Source organism: Cervus canadensis, chromosome 4 (assembly GCF_019320065.1).
Source record: "Cervus canadensis isolate Bull #8, Minnesota chromosome 4, ASM1932006v1, whole genome shotgun sequence".
Taxonomy (NCBI): domain Eukaryota; kingdom Metazoa; phylum Chordata; class Mammalia; order Artiodactyla; family Cervidae; genus Cervus; species Cervus canadensis.
The window spans coordinates 60,929,752-60,956,738 of NC_057389.1; the positions used below are offsets into that span (position 1 = coordinate 60,929,752).

A 26,987-nucleotide genomic window follows, 5' to 3' on the forward strand; every position below is an offset into this window, starting at 1 on the left:
AGTCCCTTTTGCTTCTTTCTTCAAAAATTCACCCTCTTGTGCACATTTTTTTACAGTCTTGTTGTAAGTTGGCCCATTATTCTACCTGGAAAAAAATCCCATGAGGAGATGACAGAAACTGTTGCGTAGCAATTTATAGTGGCCAGGAGTGTGCCTGCTTACATTCTCCACTTACTAAATAGGAGGCATTAGGAACTAAAAGGTACTTGATCAGCTGGCTGGCAGAAGCCCCGTGGATAAGGCCGATGCTCCTCCAACCCTCAAGAGCCTCCTGGCCTAAATCTGTGCTGGGAGAGACCATGAGGCCCAGCAGTAGATGCACAACTGGCTGAAACCCCTCCCCCTAGTGTGGTGACCACAGGCAGGGACACCAGAGAGGGCAGCTGACCTCTACTGAGGTTCAGAGCCATTTCTTCCGTCTGCAGAGAGCACAGGGAATGTGCGGACACCAGGGCTTTCTAAAGGACGTCTGAGAGGCCAATCAGACACTCAAATGCTCTGAGCAGACTTTCTCCCGCTGTGTTTTCCTGCTGAGGCATCATTGTGAACAGATGCTCAGAGTTAAGAAGACCAGAACTGTCACAAACACAGTCTGGCTGGTCAGACACCACCCCAGACTGTGCTGCAGGATGCCCAGGAGCTGTCAAACACTACTGGAATCCACTGGTATCGAAAACATCAATCAGCGTCCTCTCTGGGGATTCTTCTCAGAACTTTTGAGGTCCTAGCCTGGTCACACGGTGCAAAAACGACCAACGTCCATTCATCTCTCGGCTCATAGGGGTTATCTCTGGCCATGGAAAAGTAGTTTTGTTTTTCTCAAGCAGCAACCTTAAGAAGGACTAATGCAAGTACGTGTGTACCCCTTTTCTTCCTGGAAAAACTCTTGAGAGAAGAAAAATAAATGCTGTTGGGCAGCAGCTTACTGTTGTGGCTGGAAACCTGACCACATATGTGGGACCACAAATCCCAAGTCCTTCATTTACCAGACAGGTGGCCTTAGATATTTCATCTCTGGGGCTCAGTTTTCTATTCCATACAATGGGAACAAATAACAGTACCTATTAAATAATAATCTATGTTTATTAACCCATAATATAGCTTTATTTTGAGGGGGCCCCAAAATCACTGCAGATGGTGACTGCAGCCATGAAATTAAAAGACGCTTGCTCGAAAGAAAAGCTATGACAACCTAGACAGCATATTAAAAAGCAGAGACATTACTTTGTCAACAAAGCTCCATCTAGTCAAAATTATGCTTTTTCCAGTAGTCACGTATGGATATGAGAGTTGGACTATAAAGAAAGCTGAGTGCCAAAGAATTGATGCTTTTGAACTGTGGTGTTGGAGAAGACTCTTGAGAGTCCCTTGGACTGCAAGGAGAACAAACCAGTCAATCCTAAAGGAAATCAGTCCTAAATATTTATTGGAAGGACTGATACTGAAGCTAAAACTCCATTACTTTGGACACCTGATGCAAAGAACTGACTCACTGGAAAAGACCCTGATGCTGGGGAAGATTGAAGGCCGGTGGAGAAGGGGACAACAGAGGATGAGATGGCTGGATGGCATCACTGACTCAATGGACTTGAGTTCAAGCAAGCTCCAGGAGTTAGTAATGGACAGGGAAGCCTGGCATGCTGCAGTCCATGGGGTTGCAGGGTCAGACACGACTGAATGACTGAACTGAACTGAATATAGTTAGAACACAGTACATAATGTTAGCTAATAGAAACTATATGCCATGTTGTTCTTAAAAGCAGAACCTATCCATAGGACAAAACCAGTTTCTCTCAACCTCAGCACTATTGACATTTGGGGCCAGATGACTCTTCACCATGGGCACTGTCTTGTGCATTTCAGGATATTTAGCAACATCCCTGGCCTCTATCTTAGGTGCCAGTAGCACCCTCCTTGCAAGTTGTGTCAACCAAAAATGTCTCCAAGACATGGTCTCTAAAATCCCTGGGGGAAGGCGTGGAGACAAAATCATTCCCTGTTGAGAATCTCTGGGATGGTTTTGGGATCAAGGCTCTAACCCCTTCACTGTAAACCACTGAGGACAGGGACTGCAGTTCTCTGAGGACGCACGGCATCTATAGACCAAATAGATCAAAATCAAATGCAGTGTATCTCTCTGGAACAAACTAAGTTCTCCTACTTAGCTGCACAAAGGAACCACCTGGCTACTTTGTAAAAAACAGCAAAGTCAGTGCCCCAGCCACAGAGCTTCTAATCCAGTTCTCCTGGGTGGGAGCCCAGAGATTGTGTTTTTTGAAAGACTCTCTAATGATTCTAAATTTTGTAAAGACTGAGTTCCTGGTAGGTGGAACCTCTCCTCATTCATCTTGGTCTCTGAAGGCAGGAACTAGTCCTCCCTCTGCACATAATAATGTGCAGGCTCTGTGGTGAGCAGATGAATAGACAGATGGGAGTCAAGTGTGAACACACAGTCTTACTGCACTCCATACATCTGTAATTCCCCTGAGGACCAAAAATCCATACAACAGAATTCAGCTGATGTTCCAGGCTGGCCTGAGAATATGGGGCCCTCATCCCATTGCCTCCACTGCTCACCTGGGTCCCATCTGGGTTTGTAACTCTGGATAAGAGCTCTGACTCTGCAGAGAAGCCCTCACAATGGTTCATGGCCTGGCAGTCTCAGGGATGGAGATGAGTGGTGGGTGGCTTTAGGGTGGCCCCGCATGTCAGGGAGAGGCAGCGGGGCCTCTGTCCTCCATAGGGGAGCTCAGATCACTGAAGAGCTCCAGACTGGGTCTGAGGAGTGCTCCTCTGCTCCCCGGCCTGAGTTTCAGACCTGCCCCCACACCGTGCCTGGCTCAGCTTTGAGAGGAACAAGCAGAGCATGCAATGCGTCCTCTCTGCCCTTCCTCAGGCCTGCTGCTATCTCTCACACAGCTTTCTCTAGAGAGCAAATACTGCTGCACATTTGCAAAAGAGATTTCAGTTCCTCCAAGTCCACACAACCAGACAAGAAACTACTGTCTTTTTGGCTATTTTGCTGCCTTTTGTTCAGCTCTTTCAATGTATAAATATTTGCATGAAAGGATAATCCTGTTAAGCATTTTTCTTCTTCTCGGTGCCATGTAACCTTAGCTTGTGTGCCTTTCCTTATACCCATCATGAACTGCATCTGTGAAGGTATTCAGAAGCTGATTATTTATTACATTCTGATTTAGGGGCTAACAAGAAGAGAGGAATTTGAGGAGCACTCAAGGAAGGAATATAAATCCCCACTGCCTCCAAGAAATAGATGCAAACCAGATCCATTTACTAACCAGCTTGTCTTGTGGGAAGGACAAAAGCCATTTTCAAACTGTCACTTTTATCCCAGAGTCTAATAGATCTTAGAAATTAGTCATCGCCCCCCCTCCTCCAAGGACCTGTAACTAACTCGAGTAATCAAGCTAAAGACCAACTACACATTTTTGTCTCATCATTTCTGTACTAAATGCTCATATATGGATTCACAGTCTTAATGAGCATTTGATCTGTTATATATTCCTCCCATTATGTACCATAATGCATTACTCTTTTATTAACATACATCTGCCTAAGGTCACTTGCAAATTTCTTGATGGAAGGGGGTTTTGTGAGTATAATTGTGAATGAAAATCTTTGCTTAATAGAGATGCTTTGATTTATATACTCCAAGCCTTAGTCCTATCTTGTCTGGATTACTACAGCAGCCTCAGCTGACCACCTGCCTCTGCCCTCACCCTCCCCTTCTCCTCACCAACACACAGAAGCAACAGTCAGAGAACTTTCTAAAATAGATCTCATCAGTCCCCACTTAAATCTTCCATCTAAAAGTGAACAAGAAAGGCACAGTCCCTGCCTCCAAGGAGCTGTGAGTCTAACAGGCATCACTTCCAGAAGCAGAGCTGGAGACAAGGGTCCCTGTGCAAGTGAGTGAGAAGCCTGCAATGAAAGGCAGGAGTCCACAGCAGGAGCAGCCAGGCTGAGGTATGGTCTCAGGGAAGCCTCCCTGAAGAGCACTACAGGCGTGCTGCCGTGTGAGTCCTCCTCTCATCAGTCACTCTCCAGCTCCATGCCTGCTCTTAGAGTAAATATCATTTGTTGTTTGTTTACTTGTTTACTGTCTACTTCCCTCACCACGGTAAGCTCGATGGTGGCAGCTCTCCACTGTATTCCTAGCCTGGAGCAGACCCAGGCAGGTAGAATATTCTCAAAAATATTTACTGAATAAGTGATTGACTGAGTTTTCCTCCAGTTTTTAGTTTTCTCAAATATAGCAAAATCCCATGTTTAAGGTGAGATACATTCCTAAAAGCTGTGTAGGAAATTCTCAGGATTCTCTTGAGAAATAAAATGAGATGAACAGGAAATGAGCCCATGATGACCTGTTACACATTAGGCATTATTTGTTTCATTCCTAAACTCCTACAACTATGGGCACAGAGTCCACGGCAACTCAACAGCATGATTAATGGCCTTATTTTATTTAAGAATGAAAAGAAAGAAAGGTCATTTAAATACAAAATACCATTGTTTGATTAGTACAGTTAGTAGTAATTTGGCCAGCAAGCTGCATCCTGAAGAAATTACAAATCAATTAATCTTTTTATACTTAGTATTCCATAATAAAACCACCCGATATATCATCATCTGACTGCTTTGCTTGCTCCCTCTCTGGTACGGTGTTAGCTCTTCCTGAATTCACAAGGCAGACTTGTGAGCCTGAAGGAGGGAATAATCATGTGACACCTATTATCAGCTAAATCTGTAGACATTAAAAAGCCAAGACCCCAGTCCCTGTCATCAGAAGCTTACATCCTCAAGGGCTCCACACTTCTGACTCCAGTCCTTTGTCTAATGAGAAAAGCAAAGATTCATTCAGGCCAAAAGTGTTGTGGGAAATCCTCACAGAGGCAGAGGAGGTAGATGCTTAGTCAGACCTTGGAAGGTGTGTCAGAGGGATTCCAGATGGAGAAAACAGTGGGGCAGAGGACAAAGCTGTGATAATGTCTACAGAATCAGAGGTGGTCGGGTAAGGGCACACGGGAAGAGAGGCTGTGGTAGAGGGGACCGAAGCGGGGGCTGGGCGGCAGGGGGAGGTTAGGAGTGGAAGGAAGTACAACCCACTGGGGAAGCAGGGCCACCTCTGATGGGCTGTGAAGAAGTCGTGCTTCATTCTGTAATGGGAAGGGGATCTTCGAGTTGTCTTCACAGTTTACCTTCACAATTTTACTTATTACACAAATAGCATTTTAACAATAAGAAGAATATTTAAAAGGAAAAGAATAGTCTACAGTTACATGCCCCATATATCAATTGCTTTTATTTGTTTACATCTTTCCCATTCTTTCCCAGAGTAGGCATGTATTTACATACTTATAGCTATAGGGTAAATAATCTTGTGATTGAATTTACCTAGCATTAGAAAATAAATATTTTTCTATTTTTTATTTAATTATCATGTTTATGTCAGTATAAGATTGATATATCATTGTTTCAATCTTCCCTATTGGTAAACATTCACTTTTTATATATTTATATTTTACTATCATCTCCATATATATCACTTTCTTTCCTTCTTTTCTGTTATTTCTGAAAACTGGGTTTCTGACAGTGAGGCTATTGTGTCACAGATATTTGTGAAACCACACTGCAAAATTATTTTCCCGGAGGGCTACACCATTTTTCAATGCCAACAATATTCTACAGCTAAACTGGCTTCATCAACACTTTGCAAGCATTAAGTGTCATTAGGATTTTTCCTCTAAGAGATGTAAAGTACTATCTTATGCAAATTTTAAAATTCATTCCTCTGGTCACTAGGCAGATGAGCATTTTCTATGTGAATTCCCCCTGTGCACTCATTACACCACACCACCAATATCCTTTAGTATTTCCATACTGAACCCTTGAGCTTTTCTGCATTGATGTGGATGGCTCCTGTGCAATATAGAACTTTTTACACATTTGTGGCCAAGTCAGTGGTATGTCAGGACTGTAGGAAGCCTTGCTTCCATAAGACAGTTCGAGTAGCACGATGATGTTTATATGAGAACAAGGACTAGCTAAGATGCTTCTGGAGGAGTCCAGGGGCTCCAGGGGAGGTGATGAGGGCCTAAATATAACAAGGCAGTAGCTATGATCTATAAAGACAGAATCTGTACAACAGTTACTTTGGAGGTAAAAAACAGGACTTTGTAATCCATGGCACAAGCTCAGCCTAGAAGCTTCTGTGAGAGGCTGGCCTACCAAAGGATAAATTGCTTTACTCAGATTCTAAGTTGCCCTAACAGAGACTTCATTTAGGTGAGGGATGGAACTGGAGGCTATTCAGGAGCTTGGAGGACTCTGCAGAAGGATGGAATAGCTCAGAGCCAACATGGATGGAGGGAAGACTGGGCAGAGGACAAGGAAAGAAGAGCCAGGATACAGAAGGCAAGGAGAGAAGATACTCAGAAAGAAGGCACGTAGAACAGCTTAGAGACGCTCTCTCACATTGAGTGCTGGTCCTGTTCCCACTCACCATTTGCATGCTGCATCCTCACAGCAGTCTCAGTCATCTTTTTTGTATTTTAATGACGAAGGAAACAAGGCCCAGAGAGGGATAATAAGTCACTGAAAATTAGGCAACTGGTAAGCAGCAGGCAGGGAGTTCAACTTACACCCCTGGTCCCAAAGCCTGTGCTCTTAACTACCACAGTGTGCTGGGACCCGCAGGACTAAGACCAGCTCTCTTGGCCTAGGAGGCTGTGAGTGGGTTCCCCAAAGAGGAAGACAAGGGAGACAGTAAACCCAAAGAACTGGACACCCTTGCTCAAGTCCACATGCCATGTGCATGAAGGCAGAGCAGCACGAGACACTGGAGGAGGGGTCTGGCTATATAAGCTAACGTGGCCAAGCTCTTCAGGGATACTCACCCTCTTTCCGGATCCTCAGCTACCCCCTCCTATCCAGTTTCCTCAGATTATTTTCAGGGGATGCACAATAACACTTAATTTTCTGAGGAAGGACCCTCATTCAATGGACAAAAAGGAAATTTTTTAATGTTTACTCATTCAGAAGCTGCTTTTAGTGACCATCAGGCTGAAATTTAGTAAAATTAAGACCCATTAGGGAGGATTTATAAAAACAAAGTTCCAACAACCAAATCCATTAGCACTAGTTATAGGTCTTTAGCTGATAATAGACTACTGCCCAGAGAAAATTGACATGAGAGTGGGAGACCCATACATATACACATGTGTAATGTTCTATTATACTTGTATACTCATAAACAGTACACCTGTATCCTAAAGGATATGTTACATGGTTGTTAAAGACTTCTTCCTGAAATAACTTACTCCCTTTCAGATAAAGCACTGAAAACCAGACCTTTCCACATGACATGGAAAAAATATTTTGTGTGGGGTAGTAGTTAGAGTCATGAGCTGTGGCGTGAGACAGCTGGGGTGAGCCTGGGCAAATCACTTAAGCTTGTTTTTCCTTCATCTGTAAAGCACAGTAATAATACTTGCTTACAAATTTCCAGTACATAATAAGCATCAGATAAATGTGGGCCACTAGCACATTACAAATGTTATCTTTCAGGAGTTACTCTGATCTATAGCAGGTACTAGTAGTGAGGAATTGGCTGCATATTACGTGGTTAGCAGGCAAGGCACAACTCACTCCAAGTTGTTATATATGATTACTAGAAAAAAAGTTATCTAACTATAATCTGTTCTGACAGAATTATTATTTTATTATATTATTAAAATGTTACATTATTATACATGTATGTATAAACAATGTTAAGCATGTAACTAGTAAAGAAGCACGTATAACTAGTATGAATTTGCTTCATGACTCTCTCATCTTAACTGCTACTTGGTACAGATGAAGCTCTGGAGTGAGAGTGCCTGAGCGCATCACGTCCCGGCTGTGTGATCTTAGACGAGTCACTTAGCCTCTCTCATGCCTGTTTCCTCATTTGAAAAAAAAAAGAAAGTTAATCATTATATCTATATCATAGGATTACTGTGAATATTAATCATTTTTAAATGTTTGGTACATCATAAATGCTCAATAAATATTGGCTTTTATCATTTTTAAATTTTTCTAAAACATGTCAAATCTAAGCCAGTGTCTCCTACCAGGGCTTCCCAGGTGGCTCAGTGGTAAAGAATCCCCCTACCAATGAAAGAGATGCAGGAGACTGGTGTTCAATCTCTGCATTGGGAAGATCCCCTGGGGAAGGAAATGGCAACCCACTCCAGTATTCTCCCCTGGGAAATGCCATGAACAGAGGAGCCTGGTGGGCTACAGTCCATGGGGTCACAAAGAGTCGGACCCAACTTAGCAACTGAGCATGCACACACATCTCCTACCCAGGTTGCCAGGAGATCCTGCCTCAGTCAGTCCAGGGCATCCTCCCCTATGTCACATCACAGTCCTGAAGACCTGTATACCCAAAGAGGGCTCTTGGCCTGTGCCCTTCTTTGTGTGGACACCCCTGAAACCCCTAACGCCCACTGACCACCTCCATCTATCCACAAGCTGTGACTCAATCTTATTCATTCAATACTTTGTTTTTTGAGCATTGTATCCTGGATGCTATAGCCAGTACTGGGAATACAATAATAAAAACAAAACATACAAGAATCTCTGCCTTCATGGAGGTTCCAGTAAAGCAAGATTGCTAGGCCAGACTGGTGCCAGAACCCTCTCCTGAACTCCCATAAAGAAGCCCCTTGGCCTGGGTCAGTACGCATAGCACTCTGGTAGTCCCTATTTGGGGGTCCTTCTGCCTCCAGTGCAGACAGTTCATACAGACTCTGATATCTACACCCCACAGAAAATTCCCAAAGCCCACTCTCCTCTCCTGGACTCAGGAAGTATTTCTTCACCACCAGGTACCCTCCCCTCTGCTTCACTGGGCCTTGTTCTGAGAAAAAGGTCAGGATAGGAGCTTCAGAACCATTCCTAAAGCCCCCAGAAACTGTGAACTTCCTCCTGAGCCAGGACTACTTGGCTCTTCCAGAGCCTTGCTGGCCATATCCACAGAAGGTAGAAGGCAAACCACCACTCATTCTCCTGTGATGAGGCTTTAGCCAACAAAACAAGACAGGCTCCTCTCCCAGGCAGGTTAGTCAGTGGGACCCAGTGGTACAGAGGGGTTAAGGGAGAAGGTTCAGCCGGCAGCACCTGGGTTATAGAACCATCAGCGGGAAGGAAGACATAGAAGAGACTTGTGGGTCTGACAATCAAAAGAAATTCTGAGACAACCATTTCAGTAGGGTTCAGGAGCCAGGCTTCAGATGGTCAGGGAGCCATGGGGAAGATCAAGAACAGAGGTGGGAGCCAGCTGAGATTAGATGGGATGCTTCTTCCTCAGAGAAGGATGGGAGTGTAGGATAAGCATCATGGCAGAGAAGAGTGAGAACAGGAGTGTAGGATGAGCATCAAGGCAGAGAAGAGTGAGGACCAAGGAGGGAGCTCTTGTCCAACAGCTCAGTGACCTGGGGATGAGATAGAGTGTTCGAGAATGATGGTGGATTCTGTAACCTCTTCTCTACCATCTCCCCAAGAGCAAGGAAGGGGCATTATTTGGCTCAAAAAGATGGATTTCTGCTCAGAACTGAGCTTCCCTCAGCTGAACAAGACGCCAGATCAGTGGCGCCCACTCTGCTTAGAAAGACATCACATTTCTTTCCATGTCTATCGGACTTCTGATAATCTGTTCTTGCCTACTTCACATCCTGCCTCTCTCCTCTTGGTTCACTGTGATCCAGCCCACTGGCAGTCTCATTCTTCCTGAAACACACCAAAGTTTTCTGTAACTGCCCTGACCAGAGACTTTCCTCTGCTTACCACTCAGTCCCTTCCTATCCTTTTACCCAAGTCTCTGGGCTCCCTTTCTAGACCCTCAGAGCTTAGGGCTAGTGTCTTTGCTATACATTTGACATTACAGTGACTCAAAGTTATTCAACTCTGGCATGGAAGAAATGTAAAAAGTCTCCTGCATAGCTCCAGATGGCTTTGTAAATTAAATTAAACCCACAACTGGCCCAGGAACTTTCCCCATCATAATTACATTATTGATCATTAACATTTGAAGAGGTTGCAAAATGAATCCTGGACACTGCAATAAATTATCATTGTCTACTGGGCAGGTTCCATGAATCAGGTGCCCCGGAGCCTTCTGAGACTGTCTGATGATGTAATTTAAATGATGTTGTTTTTGCTCTTTGGTAAATGAGAGGACAGCAGGGGCGGAAGTGGGGGCAAGTGTGTGTGTACATACAATCTACACTATAGGCGCCTGGCCCAAATATCTAATAGTGAAAGTCTATTACAACTCGCTCTAGCTCCCAAAGTACTCTGCTTTTCCAAGTCATTTTCAGTTTCCATCTTAGTATGATGCAAGACCCCTTCAGGAGCACCCATTTCCCATCACTCCCCAATGGTCCATTTACCCTGAGATGCCTACACCTCTCCTGACACACCAGGCACTAAGGCATCACTAATAATAATAACAACAACAGCAATATTTTGTTAAGTGCTTAATCTGTTCCCTTCACCATGTCAAGTGTTTTGAATACATTCATTCAGTTTAAACCATTAATACTGTCATCTCCATTTACATATGAAACAGATTCAGTTCAGAGGTAGAGTTGAGCTCTAAATCAAGATCTATCTAACCCTCAAGCCCAATCTCTTTGCTGCTACTTCTCCTCAGCATACCCTTCCTGACCCTCTCAGTGGCCTGGTTATGGCCTTCATGGCTCAGCTGAAGAATCACTCCTCCAGAAAGCCTTTTTTCATTATCCTTCCACATCCCCTCCTGGGTTGGGTGCCTCTTCTCTGCTATTTCACAGCATTAAGGGCTAACCCTGTCATGGCACTGATTGAACTACACTGAATCTCCTGCTAACCTGTTTCCCGATGTAGACATTGAGAGTCATGAGAACAACATTGATAGACATTATTTGCAAACTGTGTGTTCCTGGTATCTGGCTCAGTAGGTATTTTCTGGATGAATGAAAGGATGGATGAATGGATGAACATAAATTTATGTATACACAGATATAACCTTAAATAGATCATGATAATTTATGAGACTCAGTTTCCATTTCTGAAGAATATGAACATAGTTAAAGAGAGATTTTATTTGTCAGAGGGTGATAAAAACCAGTGTGACCAAAATTAACTCAACCCATCAAGAAATTTTCTATATATCATGAGCCCCTGAATGACAAAGGAGACCACTGCCTCTTCAAATACCAAGCACATGTGTCGAGGGGACCTGTGCATTTGTTGCTGAATATTCATTCCTCTCACTAAGGGAACCTTTGCACTGATAACTGAATCAGTGACATCTAAGAACAGAGAGCCAGCAATCACCTGCCTAACCAGACTGTGCTTCTGCCAGAAATAAATGCTGCGTGTTTCCTAGTGTTTGGGGTGTGATGAATATTCACATTTTTGAACAAAGTGAAAGCAGCAAGGCTGGAAGTCTTGGGTGACAGCAGGCACCCAGAGAAAAGAAACCAACATTGACCAATTATCTAGCAAAGGTATGTGCCAGGCTCTTTGTCTATGTATGAATGTCCTTTCAAGTATCAGAGGGTAGAAATAAGCAGATGACACATGAGATTAGGAGACACCCTTTAAAAGTTTAATGTATGCTCTAGATGGGAAAAATTATGGTGGTTGTTGGAGAGGGGGTGCTCATAATAGACACACCCTATTGTTTGCATAGGGCCCAGAACCATATGAAAAAGAACCTGAAGAATGTCTACACAGGGTTTAACTTTGTTAGTTAGGTTGGTGCTAGAAGGTGGAAGAGTAGAAGGAAATTTTTAAGGAAAGTCTGAAAGAAAACTTCCTAGAAGGGAGAAGTCTGGGCAAGACTGAATGTGAGGGATAAGCAGGAGATCAGGGCTCAGCAGATGGTGGTCCTTGGATCTCCCCTGGCCTCCCCAAAAGCCAAGATGAACTGTGTGTAGGGAGCAAAGAGTACTGGCTCAGGATTTAACACCTCTCTCCATCCAGCTTTCAGAAGGCTAATTCACAAAGTCAAATGGAGATGAAAAGAAATGTAACAAGTAATCCTCCACTTCTTTCTGAACGGCTCAGTGGGTAGACTCTGCCTGCAATGCAGGAGACACAAAAGATCCAGGTTCAACCCCTGGATGGGGAAGATCCCCTGGAGAAGGAAATGGCAACCCACTCAATTATTCTTGCCTGGTGAATTCTATGGATGGAGGAGCCTGGCAGGCTACAGTCCATGGGGTCGCAAAGAGTTGGACATGACTAAGCATAAACACAAATGAATGAAAGAATCCTCCACGTAAGAGTCATCAGAAGCAGAGTCATGCAGGCCTGAACCCCAAGAAGGAGAAACTACAGAATGGAAGGCATTACTGCACCTCAGGCATCATTTTTCAAAGGCTCTGTTGGGAGTGCTGACCTTAGAAAAGATGAAAAGAGACAGCCATTTCTGAGGTCAAAAGATGGAGATCTTTCTCTGCCGAGAAAGCAGATGCCTCACATGAGAAGGAGACATCCCAGGTCCCAAGAATTTAGCACCCACCACCCCGTGGGAGCCCAGCAGCAGAACTACAGGAGAAAGTCAGCCCCTGAGAGCAGAGCAGAGAACAGAAGGACAGACTCACTCTTCAGAGGCATGGACCAGCCAGGAGGTGTCCATGCGAGCAGAACAAGAGCCCAGAGAGCTGCGGGTGGGGCAGCCAGAGCAGGCTCCAGAGGCCCAGGGCTGCGGTGCCTGTGCACTGGACCAGTCACCGAAGGATAGTTCAGAACACATTTAGTGACAGGTAGTGTGACCTGTGTAGAATACTTGAATCCAAGAGAAATACATAGGAAGAAGTGATCATAAAAAAAAAAAAAAAAATCCCTGCCATCTAGCTTGAAAGGGCTACAGATTGAGCTGTAGCTAAAGAAATGGGAATTAACAAGTTCCCCAAAGGTGAAGGCCTTGCCCATACCACTCACTGTTGTGTTCTCCGTGTCTGAAAATGCTTGGTGCATAGATCAGTCAGCACTTACTATCTGTTTGGTGGGAATATGCAAGCACGCTTACTATTGCAGCTAGGTTTGCACTCACCAGCTGCCAAGATCTGGAACATGGGGGTTACAAACATGCTATTTCTAATTCTTGAACCAATGGCTATGTCATTATTTCAGCATTTCTCATTATCATCAAAATACTGGTAACCCAAACGTTCTGTAAGTGTCAAGAATTCAAAATTTCAAATTTAAAAAAGTGACAAAATCCTAAGTATGTTTCAAATATAAAACTACATACAAATAAAAGTATCAAGTAAAACAAATATATGGGCAAAATACATGTTACACATATATCAGCAATATATTCGTAGAAGAGAAATTAACTTTGAATGCTTATTTTTAAATAATTACATAAGAGTAAAATGCAAAGTGTGACTTTAAAAAGTAAAGTGTATCAAATAAATCACTGCAGAATTATATGTACATTTCTCTGCAAGAGAATCCTGGAAATTTGGAAATCAGACAATAAAGTTACAGATAAAAACTCAAGACATCTCCCTCTGATTCCTTCATCTGCAACTGACCTAATACTTTTGATAATTGGAGAAGAAAATCTTCTTGAAGAATGTAGGATCACTTCACCTTACCACTTACTACTAGCTCCATCAACCTAGGACTATAATTTTTTATTGGCTGAAAGCTGTGTTTTATATTTCAAGAAAGCAATCTAGTCTATATTTGCCTTCTTCTGCTTAGTTAAATATAAATGTTGATTTCCTATATCACTATCAATACCTTTGGATGATATTTCTCCTGGAATCAAGATTTCCAGGAAAAAGATCAATAACCTCAGATATGCAGATGACACCACTCTAAAGGCAAAGAGGAACTAAACAGCTTCTTGAAGATGAAAGAGGAGAGTGAAAAAGCTGACCTTAAAACTCAACATTCAAAAAACTAAGATCATGGCATCTGGTTCCATCACTTCAGGGAAAATAAATGGGGAAACAATGGAAACAGTGACAAACTTTATCTTCTTGGGCTCCAAAATCACATGACTGCAGCCATGAAATTAAAAAGACATTTGCTCCTTAGAAGGAAAACTATGACAAACCTAGACAGCATATTAAAAAAGAGACATCACTTTCCCTACAAAGGTCCATATAGTCAAAGCTATGGTTTTTCCAGTAGTCATATACAGATATGAGAGTTGGACCATAAAGAAGGCTGAGCACCAAAGAATTGATGCTTTCAAACTGTAGTGTTAGAGAAGACTCTTGAGAGTCCCTTGGACTGCAAAGATAAAAAGCCAGCCAATACTAAAGAAAATCAGCCCTGAATACTCATTGGAAAGATTGATTCTGAAGCTGAAGCTCCAATTCTTTGGCCACCTGATGAGAAGAGCTGACTCACTGGAAAAGACCTTGATGCTGGGAAAGACTGAGGTCAGGAGGAAAAGGGGGCTACATGAGATGGTTGGATGGTATCATCAACTCAATGGACATGAGTCTGAGCAAACTCTGGGAGATAGTAAAGGACAGGGAAGCCTGGCGTGCTGCAGTCCATGGGGTCACAAAAAGTCAGACACGACTGAGCGACTGAACAACCACCACCACCTTTGGATGTATGTTCTCCTATTTGATAAAATCTCTGAACTGAAGGTAGAATTATTCTTGCAAGAAAACTTTGTTTTTACAGACAATCGAACTTCTTTCTCTCATTAAGAACAATTAAAAAATATAGAGGGGAAAACTCTGTAAGTGAGCATACTTTTGATTTATTAAAAACTTTAATGCAAGACAGAACTCTTCAGACAGGGCTTAAGATTATAATGATTTACATGTCTGACTTTTATTACAGAAATACAATATTATACCAACACCAATAACAAAAAAACAGTATTGTGTATGTTAGTCGCTCAGTCATGTCTGACTCTTTGCAATCCCATGGACTGCAGCCCACCAGGCTCCGCTGTTCATGGAATTCTCCAGGCAAGAATACTGGAGTGGGTTGCCATTAAACCACTGAACCAAAACACAGGACTGTATTTTCTGAAGCCTTGAAAACTGCTTTGAGTTAGTCATGCTTATAAATGGAAAAACTGAGGTCTGAAAACTGAATCTACCCTGTCTTCAATAATCAGTGGTAAAACCAAGACTGGCAGCCAGGCAGGCTGACTTCAGAGCCTGTGTACACTCTGACCTTGCACCTAAGGGACAAGAGTAATGGGTCCAACTTGGGAATATTATGAAGATCCCAGGCTCAAAGAATTATCTGAAACTACAGCTTTTCCTAGTGAAGTGTCATCATCAGGTAAGATTTGGCAAGAGGACAAAGATCCTAGAAGGACCTTCAGCAAAGCAAGTTTTTGGCTGGAGTCTTTACATTTCAAGGCTGTAAATGTGGACTTGGGTGACCTCCACATTAACCTGTCCTTGCAGAGTGGTGACCAGGCAGCTGAGCCACAGCTGAATCAGTTGCTGCTACTCTTGTCTGCATGCAGGAGAGCGAGCCCAGGAGTTCATCTCTAACACGATGACTCGCTCCTTTTAGCAAGATGAAGTTGTCGAGGAAACTGGCTTCAAGCCTTTCCCATTTGCGTATGACTGATTTTTTCATCTCTACTGGGACTCTGCTATCCCACAGGCAGAAGCACAGAGAGATGAGAGTTTTGACAACTTGAATTGTGAGGTCCCCTGGCCTCTGTAAGCTTGGAGAAATTACTGTGGATCCTCATGCTTTGGCATGTCTGCCTGTTTGAAATCTACCTTGTGGAAATACAGGATACAGGAAATACAGGATACAGGAAATACAAGATAATTGTCTTTGGCTTCAAGTCCATACTCTGCAATAATCACCTTTGTGTTTATAGGCAAGTTACTTAATTTCCCTGTGTCTCATGCTGCCATATTTAAAATAGGGATATAACAATGTGTATTTCAAGGAATTGATGTGAGGGTTAAATAACATCGCAGTTGTTAAGCAAAGAGTCTGACAAAGAATAAATAATCAATAAACATTAGCTATTCTTTATAATAACAGAAATTACTATATTATATAAATATTTGCCAGATTGATGTGTTTGCAGTGGTAATGGCAGACCACTGAAATTAAACAATCCTCATTCAAAAAGGGAATCCTCACACCCTATTTTAGCCTCTCATTTCAATCTTCTCCAGCACAAGAAGGTACGAGGCTGGTTTAGTTTTCATCACCTCTCCCTGTCTGCCCTCTACTAAAGATGTGAAGACAGTTTAGTGTTCATCAGATCCTGAGTAAGAAAGGATGTGTTATATTTAGAAATCATTCTAGGATTATGAGTCAGAAAAAATGATGTAGCAGATCTTAGAGGCTTCAGAAGAGTACAATTTATCATTCAACATATGTTTACTGAGTACTGGCTATGTGCAAAACATAAGGCTGTATACTCCTGAGGACACAAAGGCAGGTTCCCTCAAAGAGCTTAAAAATAGCAGAAGAGCTCAGATGTAAACACAATAGTCCCGCTATTCACAACCTGACCCAAGACCATGACTATCACCTGAGTGGGCTGTACAAGACCCAGGAGTCCAAGGTATCTCAGGGGGTTGAGGGACTTGGAAGCACTTAAAAGTGAAGATAAGGTTGGATGTTGAAGGTTGATTAGGAACTGAACCAGAGAGGAGCAAGATGTACCTCCTTGAAACAGGCAGGAGGGCAACATAGGCCGTGTCTGGGAACAGTACGCAGGACAGTTTGGCTGGAGGGGAGGGCTCAGGAATGTTAGTAGTTGAAGATAATCTAAGAAGGTTTGCTAGAAGCTGCTCCCATTTCTCTTTAGCCTACAGCATAGCCGTAAGTGGGGTGGAGACAGTCACTGCCCAGGTATGGAGAATGGCCTCTTTGTAACACTTGTGAAAGAGCAGAGGCCAGCATCTGGAGCCAGCTAGAAGTTCACTGAATCCACAACATAGCCAGACTAGAAACCAAGTCAGCTCATCGGGACCCTCTGGGCTCAGAGCTGTGGGAGTACTCCCAGGAGCACTGAAAAATCACAGTCAGCATTTATCTCCAGGAGGGCCAGCCAAGGCCCACTGCCACTGTGTTTGTACTCAAGAACTGGCTCATCCTGGGAAAAGCCCAAAATCATTCTTTCCCTGGCAAGAGAGATGGGGCTAAGTCAAGGTACTGCCCTGAGAACCTACCAACCTGGGGCATTTGTGTAAGTAATCTCTATTGATCCGGAAATTTCAAGGTCTGATTAATTTGAGGTTGAAGAATTTTTCATGTCCTGCTGTCCCTGGCAAACAGGAACAGAGAAATTATCTCTGGAAACAACAAGAAAGCTGCTCAACTGAAGGTATGATATCAAATCTCAGTAGGAGGCCAAGAGCCTTCAGAAGCACCCGTCTCCTCTTGCTGCCCTGCAAACTTCTCAAATCATCCAATCAGCAGCTGCCTGTCTGGACCCTCAGCTGTGGACGTGACTAAAAGGATGCCAGGGCTGACTGGGATAGCAGGTGCACAAGTGGAAGAGGAGGTAGGGGAAGCTGGAATCGAGCGAGAGACATCTGTTCATGCATCCAAAGGGAATCTCCCAGCAGTGAGCGGAGTGTTTAAAACATACTTGTTTGGTTAGCAAATGGAGAATTTTGAAGACAGTGCTGCAAAAAGTGAGGGGCCAGAGGCAGTGTGCAGAAGCAACACATATGAAACAAAGAGGCAAAACTCCCCTGAGCTGATTCCAATCCCCATCTGACTCCTTGGCTCAGTTCTTGGGCACCTCCTCCAGAAAATGATGAGTTTTCTCCTGGTAAGATCTTTAAACTCCTAGTGCGGTTACCTTTGAGAATGAAGTTTCGTTGCTGTTGACAGTGCTCTCATCACTGTCTTCCAATCTCCTGGAACTTCTGTAGTGAAAATAACTTCAGTGGGGATGTGAACTCAGTCATCCATCGACTCATCGTGTCTCCTGGAGGGCAAGCAAACTTCCAGCCTCTTGTTCCCATGTGTCTCTTCCAGATGTGGTGACATGGCCAGAGGTGCTAGACTCTGCTGCACCACAGGGACCATGTGAGGAAGGCCGCTCTGGTCCTGCACATGGCACCAGTTTGCAGTCTGAACTTCTAGCTGCATACTCACTCATAAATAACACTGCCTGAACACTGAAGCAGTGAGTGCCATGAAGAGTCCAGAAGGGGCCTTCTCTCCAGGAGAGGATTATACAGGCATATCAACTATGATTAAAGAGACAGACCATGACTTACTTGAGAGGAGAGAACAAACAAGAGATTCTCACTTGAACAGGGCAAACTCATGGAAGAGATGGTTACTGAGCTGGACGAAACCTGGTTGTGTGGAGATGAGAAGGAAAGCACTCCAGCAAGCAGAGACACCTTGAGCAGAGCTCAGAGATGGTTGACTCTGGGAAGGCTCTGACAACAGCTTTGCCAGAGTTTGGCCAGAGACCGGAAATGGGAAGGAAAAGAGAAGAGGGAACCGCAGCTGAAAGTCAGGCTTTTAACACTCTGACTCTCCCTTCATTTGCTCTGTTCTTCTTTTTCCTTCTCTTTCACTTGCTTCCTTTCTCCTCAGCCCAAGTGCCCTCCATCTAACCCTAACCCTCCATCCTTCCATCCAACCCAAACAATGCAAATGGAATGGGTGGGGGATTAGCATAGAGCGTCTACTGCTCTAGAGAAGAGAGTCAGAGGTCAATCGTCCTTTCCAAGAGGATGCAGCCCACTGCCTCAGGGTGAAAGGAGACACCCAGAACTCTGTCTGGAAAACTATATAAGCATTTCTTCAGCACATATGAAATCTGTAGGCTCACAGAGAGGCCCTTCTGCTTGGCAGATAGAATCTGACAGGGATTTGACCCAGAAAAGATGCAGGAAACTTCACTGGAGAAAGGCAGCATAAGGTGGTTAAGAAACGTTCACACTGGGGTCAGATCTGATAGTCACAGCACCGTCAGCTTTATAATGGGCATATTGAATTAAATGAGAGAAAGTTCTCAAGTGCTCAGCACAGGGCCTGATCCTTATGAGTGCTCAGTACATGTCTGCTTTTTATTGTTTTACTTGTGACAAAGAACTAAGACCAGGAAGGACTACAATCCAAGCCAGCCAAATAAAGAAAATTCCAGAGGGAGCTTACACATGAAAAGACCCCAAGGTTCTAGAATCAGACAGACCTGAGTTACAACTCTGACTACACCATTCTCCAGCTGTGGAACTGTGGGCAACCTGAACTGACCACATCTCAGTTTCCTCAACTGAAAGATGGGGTTGATAACACATCCTCACTTGTATATGAGGATATAGATAATACATCCATTTTGGGAGGGTTATTGTGAAGATTACAGATAACATAACCAAGGTTCCTTCATATACTAGGTCCTCAATTATTAACTGTAAAAACACTCAAGCTGTGATTTTAAAACATTTTACTGTCTAGTGCCCAAGCTTCAGTTCAGTTCAGTTTAGTTTAGTCACTCAGCCGTGTCTGACTCTTTGCGGCCCCATGCACTGCAGCACGCCAGGCTTCCCTGTCCATCAGCAACTCCTAGAGCTTGCTCAAACTCATGTCCACTGAGTCAGTGATGCCATCCAACCATCTCATCCTCTGTCATCATCCTTCTCCTCCTGCCTTCAATCTTTCCCAGCATCAAGGTCTTTTCCAATGAGTCAGTTCTTCACATCAGGTGGCCAAAGTATTGGAGTTTCAGCTTCAGCATCAGTCCTTCTACTGATAGTGCCCATGCTTAGAGGCTCTTTGAAAGAGGTATGACTTTTGAGGCTCCCTACCCAAAGCTCCAAGCCCCACACCTTTTCCTTCTCACTCTCCACCATCATTTACAACTATCACAGATTATCCTCCTGTAGTGGCCATTGAAGAGCTGTGTGGCTAAATAAATAGGTTCAGTGAACATGGTGATGGTGTTGACTCCATACTAGAATGCTCCATGATTTAAAACTTAATAAACCAATGACAACTTCTGCTTTCTTTTTTATTGTAATCAAACATACTAAGTTTCCTCAGGAATGTTTAACTCTAAAATCACCATGATCACTCAAAACTCTGATGATGGGTAAACTCAGCAACGGTAAGAGCAAAGAGAACTACTGAAGGCCCTGGAGGGGGAGCAAAAGGGGTAGCAGGAACAGCAGGAACACCAATGCCCACCTTAAATCCAAAGCACCAGGCCATGTACTGAGCGCCCAACACACACTCTCCTCTCTCACGGACCACGAAGCTAGAAGCAATGAAGGGGCTTGCTCAGGGTCACACAACTAGAAAGTGTCGTATCTGGATTTGAACCAGGATGGTCCAACCTCAGAGCTTGAGCACGTAACCACTCTGCTAACTGCTTGCACAGAGAACAGAGTGAAGGTTAAGTTATCTATGTAGGCAAAGCAACTAGCTGTGCCACGGATGTGGGACTCTCGATAGTAGGTCTCATAGAAGGGAGAAATCCAGGAGAAGGCACACTGATGGGATGAGCGTTCCGTGTTTGCTTACTCACGGAAGGCCTCCTCTGAACTGCTGGTGTTCCCGCTAAGCCCTACTCCACTCACACGGTCACAGAGCCAAGAGCTCTCTGTGGACAAGGACTGCGAGTGCTCCTTATTCCCACTGCTGAACACGGCAGCTGCTAAGAGGTGGCAGTGGGCAGAAGTGTGCGGAAATGAATGAATGAATAGACGAGCCAACAAGCTAAACTAGTCAACAACCGACATTTCCACTTCTCTTCTTCCCTCCTCAATCTAGGGCTTGAGAACTTTGCCAAGACAAAAGTGGGACAGAGGAACATTAGCACCACTGGATCCACTCCTACTGTCTTTGTTGCTGTTCAGTTGCTCAGTCGTGTCCGACTCTTTGCAACCCCACGGACTGCAGCACACCAGGCTTCCCCGTCCAATGAGATGTCCACTCCTATGAGAAGATTCAAATAGGCAGTGGCAACACAGAGTTATTCTAATTCCATTTTACTGTCCACACTAAAAAAAGCCACTTGACTAGTATAGTACCTGTCTCTCTTTGCCTATGTAGACAGTTTCCAGGGCAGGGGGGTAAAAAGATTTCTATAAGGAAAGGCTAGTGATGAGCTAAGTGAAAAATCCTGATCACAGTCACATTGGACATCAGCCTTTGATGGTTTTTCTGTAGAAAATAAAGTCATTTTCTCTATAAACAATGGATTTCATAAATTTTTTCTCTAGCTAAGTTATTCTTCAGCTTATCAAATCATGCATTGCCACATCTCATTATTCTGTAAATGAGACCTAGTGTCAGAAAACTCTGGGTTTAATGGATACGGAGATCACACAGCCTCAAAGCCTCTGGGCTCAAATGTAGCCCTTTTCCCCTACCCCTAAAAGAGGCAAATGCAAGATTTAACAGTCTTTAAGGTGGCATCACTGATGCAATGGACATGAACTTGGGCAAACTTTGTGAGATGGTGAGGGGCAGGGAGGCCTGGCATGCTGCAGTCCATGGTGGGGGTGAGTGTCAGCATGGAGCTGAACAGACCTGCCAGTGATCCTGAAGGCCCTCGTGGAGATCAGCTCATTTTCAGCTAACTGCCTGCATCAGCTAAACGGTGCTTTCATTGGAGGGTGAGGAGGGAGGCGTAGGCTAGAGAAGGAGTGGCCTCGCTCATCTGCTAAGCTACTTGGACCTTTCCAAAAGCAACAACACTTTAAGAAACTCCGCTGAAACCATGTGGAGAACAGAATGAAAATAGGAGGGTGGAGTAGAACCGCAGCCAGAGAGGAGGAGAACAGAGAAACAAGAGGAGGAAGGATGGGAAAAAAAAAAATGGGAAATTTCAGAAAGGAGAATCATGGGCTTGATTTTATTTACTAAATACCACTACAGCACTTACTATTTGCCAAGTACTGTCCTTAACACTTTATAAATACTGACTCACTGAATCTTCATTATTAGCCTCATTTTACAGAAAAAAGAAACTAAACATGGAAAGCGTCAATGATCTAAGATCATGTGGTCAGTGTGTGGCAGGACATGAACTTGATCCCAGGCAGCCTTGCTCCAATCCACACACTTAAACACACCCCCATCAGGAAAGTCTGTTGTAATAGGAATACATGGCCCAAGGGTGTTAACATTCCATGAAACAGCCTGAAAAACACTCAACAGTTAGTTAAGGAATGTTGATAGTCTTCAACTAACTATTTATTCCTAAAATATCAGATATTTCCTTGTAAATTAATATAAAGCAGGGAAAAGAGTGAAGGGGATACTCTTCCTTCAGGCTATAAAAGAAAAATAACAATGAATGGATCAACTGAAAGCAAATTAAGAGCCAGGGTTTGGCCAATATGCCCAAGAGTTCCCATATGCCAGTACTGTATTCTCACTAGAAAGTCACCAGGGGCTGGGAGGAATAGGAAGTTTAGGTGAGATATTTACAGAAAACTAGCTTTGGGTATAAATATTATACTAAACATGAAGGCTGGTCAAACATGCCACCACAATAACTGGCTTGAGATGGACTCAAAAACCGGAAGCAACATGAATTCTAGTCCTTCCCGGCCTTCAGGTCCTGTTTCCCAGTCTCCTTTACCAGTACGGGGAATTCTGTGTCAGAGCTTCCCTCTACTTCTCTTTCCAGTTTAATTACTTAGCTCCCGACCTCAGCCCAGTTCTCTGAAACAACCCATCCCAGTCGTGGGTACGGTCTGACATATATTCTCTTGACAGGCTGCTCCACTCCACATAAGCCTACCTAAACATATTTTCGGTTCCAGGTCATTACTCCCTGTGAGGAAGAGTATGAATCACATAGATGGGAAAGCTGAGGTGGTCAAACCAGTTCTTCCCTTGAAGAACTTTCATAACTGCGTAGCATACTCTCAATCCAGAATGGTTGAGGGGCAGGAATGGCCTGGGCAATCCATCCTTTGAGCAATCCACCCTCTTGTGGGCCAACTGGCAAAGAAAGCTGGCCAAGACTACACTGATTTTCTGAGTTCCCATTCTATCGTATCTAGCTGTGGGCTTTTCTTCTCTGTTTCTCTCTGACGCTGCTTTTGAAAATTCTCCCCCTGCTGCCTTTGTTCCCTGGCTGAATGCTCTTCTGCTTAGGGTGTTCGTTGTGTCTTGATAGTGTGCTTCATGTTACTCTCATCTCCCTTGGATTAGGAACCTTTCTCTGTGCTTCAAAAGCACAGTGGGAAAAAATCTCTGATACGCACTGAATTATTTGTCATGAGGTTGTCTTCTAAGTCCTGCTACAAATACAGAAAAGTGCCCATGTAAAGATAAATAACAATTTGGGCTTTGGCTATCAGCTACCATCAGCTTTTTGGGAGCATTATGTTATAGAGTCTGTCTACAAATAAATAGCATGTTTGGAGCTAGGTTGCTTTATTATGGAGGAAGAAATGACACTGTGGAAATTAACAAAAGCCTAATCAGAGGAGAACAGAGTCTCAAGAAAGCCTCCCTTGTTTAAATTGGGTCCACTGTCCTCCTCTGCAGTAGGTGAGGGCGAGTGGGAATGGTTCCCACTTTGTCCTCTCTCAGAATTTCTCCCCTTCGTGCACTGCTGCCCAATCTGTTGTGCTGATTTGTCTGCAGGAGGCAGCAGAAGGTGCATGGAAGGGCCCTCCCGAGATAAAGACAGAGAGGCCCATGGTGGGGGTCAGGACGAGGGTCCTCCCAGAGCAGCCACGGTGCAGGGAGCCAGGGTGAGCCAAGCGATCCCCGCTACTTCACGGCACTGTGCACCGCTCCTGAGCAGGGCCACGTCAGCACCCAGAGAAGGTTAACTGCTGGAAAACAGAACTGACCCTCATGTCTGCAAGTCGACCTGTGATGGGACCGTGTTGTGACCAGGCTCTGAGAATTACCAAAACATGTGTAGGACGTTCTGTTGTTTGTTCCACTTTGTGGTGATCCAGCAAGGGCACAGGAAACCATAGCATGACCTGAGGGTTCCTACCTGGGTTGAGGAGAATCTGTTGCTCTGGTTGTTGAAGGGAAAAACCACAACGGTTGCAATGAATCTAATAATGCTACCTCCCAAAAAGCCTCATTTGCAGCTAATGATTGAGTAATAGTATCACCAGGGGCTGCTGCAGGGCCAAATAAAGCTTTGATAGCATCCTCACAAATCATTTGGCCGCTACTGTGAGTTCCCAGAAACTGGAAACAAGCAGTGGTTGCCATCTGCGTTGAGAATTTTTTAAATAGCTCTATTTTTATTGTTCTTATAATGAAAAGGGAATGTTTTGCATTTCCCAGAAATTGCTGTATATGCCCTCTTAATACCCAGTGAGGCAAACGGGATAAAAATTGGGACGTTATGATCCACTGAAAAGTCACTCTTTTTGAAAAATGTTCAGTCTATCTGCTCTGGTCTCAGCTCTAATGGCACATGGCTATCCTGATGGGGCCAAAGAGCAGGGCTGCCAAAAGCAAATACTGGCTAACCTTTGTCAAAGGGAGGAAATAAGTTAAGGAGCATAATTTTCTCAACTGTATACTTTATCCCCATAAATGTTACTTAAATGTTTCCTATTGCCAGTTTCTACTGGCCAAGACAGAATCAAATGAACAAATGGCCAAGTAGCACCAAATATTTGTAGGTAAAGGATATTTGGTTGCAGCAACTCAAGTCAACCTGCTGATACAAGCAGAAAAAGGAAGATGCTATATTTGAATCTACAGGTGTCTCGTGGACCAATTGGGCAAAGTGAAGCTGGGCCTCAGAGCGGGTAGGAACATCTTTCTAGACAACTTCATTCTTCTTTAACTGGCTTGTTTTGCTACTTAGTCCACACAGTGGAAGATAACTGCCCAGATTTCTCAAGGCCACACATTAACTCCTCAGTAAGTAAAAAGACTGCCTCTCTTGATCACAGGCTCAAATACACAGATGAGAAAACCCAATGGATCCAGTTTAAGTCTGGGTTTTACCCTTGGTCCAACATCTGTCAAGAGGGATAAGATCAACACAATACACAATGTCCACAAAAGTCCCATCTTGTAACCTGGCCATTAGGGCAAGGCAGTTCCAAGAGAAGGGAGGTGGCAGGGAGAAGCCACTGTGTGGGGACACAATGTGTCAGTGCTCCCACATGCCACAACAAGCAACATGGACCCAAGCCTAACACCACCGAAATCCAGGGAGAAACGCTGAGGAGGGTTAACATATCATCTGGAAACACACAAGGACTTTTTCTTAGACAACATAGGGAATGAGACAGCAACTTTTCTACAATATCTCATGTAATCTTACAGAACAAAGTGACAGACTCTGTTTTGCAGAGGACAATATTGAAGCTCAGAGAGGTTAAGTTGCTGGCCCAAGGCCACCTGGCTAGTAAATGGTAGAAGCAAAATTCAAAATCACGTTGACTCTAAAACCTCATTCAGGCTCCACCCAGTCCAACATGTTGACTCCCATATGAATTCTGCCCAGAGATAAGTCTCCTGGGATTGGAGACAAACATTTGCCCAGAAGCTGGGTATTGTTTTCTGTGCCTGAGACTTCTCAGGGACTTTGGTTTGCCAAGCCCTGATGCAGCCAGTCCTGTGAGAGCTCTGGCCACAGCACAAAGGCCCCAGCATCCCCAAGTCAGAGGGGCCCAGCAGGTACCTGACCCAGCTGCTCCCTCTCCAACACGCAGGCCACCCCCACCCCAGGAGAACCTGTCAGCCCTGAGCTACTCAAAGGCCATATACTGTTCAAGTGCTACCGATGCCATTTTCCTGTTTGCGTTTTCTTTTTGTTTTTGTTTTGTTTTTACAGTTCGTTGCTCATCCTAACTGTCAACAGCAATTGCTTACCATGTGGTATGAAAATCTCTCAGGCTTACGTCAACAGTCTATCGCTGTGAAATTCCTGGCTGTCTTTGGAGTCTCCCTAGGCCTCCCTTTTCTCGCCATAGCCTATTGGATTGCTCCGTGCAGCAAGGTACAGACTGCTTAAGGTGCATGTCTTTGCGGTTATTTCTTCTCTCTACTTAGCATAACCTGAAGTCCATTTTGTCCAAATATGCAGCTGATCATTTCCCACATTTGAAGAAAATAGCCCTGAGATACCCAACGAAAGTAGAAAACCACTTAAGAGGGAAAATGCTAAGGTTTGCTTTTTTAAATCATTTTCTTAAAAGCCAGAAGAGTGATAACATGGAAACTTTTATATGCATGAGACATAATCTTATCAATAACAGAATAGAGGGGGAATAAAGGCACTTTTCCTTTTCTAATTATGCAATGTCCTAAACACACCCTCAAAACCCATAGTAATAATAATTATAATAATGATGACAGGAATTAGTTCCATGGGGAATTTTATAAGCTAATGCAGTCAATAGAAGTGTCATCAATGAATGGATCCTCTTGTCAGATCCACCAAGAGAAAACTCATGCCAGGATGATGAGCCAGAGACTTTGGGTCTGCTAATGAGGCCGCCTAGCCAGGCAGACAATGAACTGACTGCCTTCAAGCAGGAGGGCTATCAGAGAATGGACAGCCAGCGCTTACTGAGTACTTTCTTTTTGCTAAGCCCCATTCATGGAACGCCTCTCACTTCACTCTCTCAATAAGGATGCATACACTTTACAAGCAGATTCAGAAAAGAGAAATGACTACTTGCTGAGAATCAAAGGCTTCTCATACTGGGGCACTGCAGACCCGCCTCAACACCTTCCTGTTTCCCAGCTTCCTTGTCTGGGTTCTGGCCCACATGGGCAGCTAATTAGGTCATGAGAAGGAAAACAGCCAAAGGAAAAAGGAGGAGAGCTGGAAAGGTGCCATGCTAGGTTCTTTGCTTCAGAAAGGGAGCTGTCTGGTTCCTGCCTGTAACCGAAGAAGTGAGACCTGCAGGTGCTAAGCTGCCACACCTGTTCCACCATCCCTACAGCCCTTCTGATTCAAAGCCACAGAAGGCACCAGTGGTCACTCCAGCTTCCGGCAAGAGCGAGTGCCTATAAAGACGAATCATGCAGAAATTCTGAAA

The 26,987-nt window shown here is 44.0% G+C and overlaps 1 protein-coding gene across 5 annotated transcripts in view; it reads left to right on the forward strand.

Annotated features, from left to right (window-relative positions):
* Positions 1-26,987, forward strand: part of TRPC7 (transient receptor potential cation channel subfamily C member 7) — a 139,828-nt gene that overhangs the window by 51,074 nt on the left and 61,767 nt on the right. For 3 of the 5 annotated variants that reach the window (XM_043465435.1, XM_043465438.1, XM_043465436.1), the window contains one exon: positions 25,775-25,939. The exons of the other annotated variants lie outside the window; for them this stretch is intronic. In XM_043465435.1, the coding sequence (XP_043321370.1) occupies positions 25,775-25,939 (165 nt within the window). The remainder of the gene's footprint in view (positions 1-25,774; positions 25,940-26,987) is intronic. 5 annotated transcript variants of the gene reach the window in all.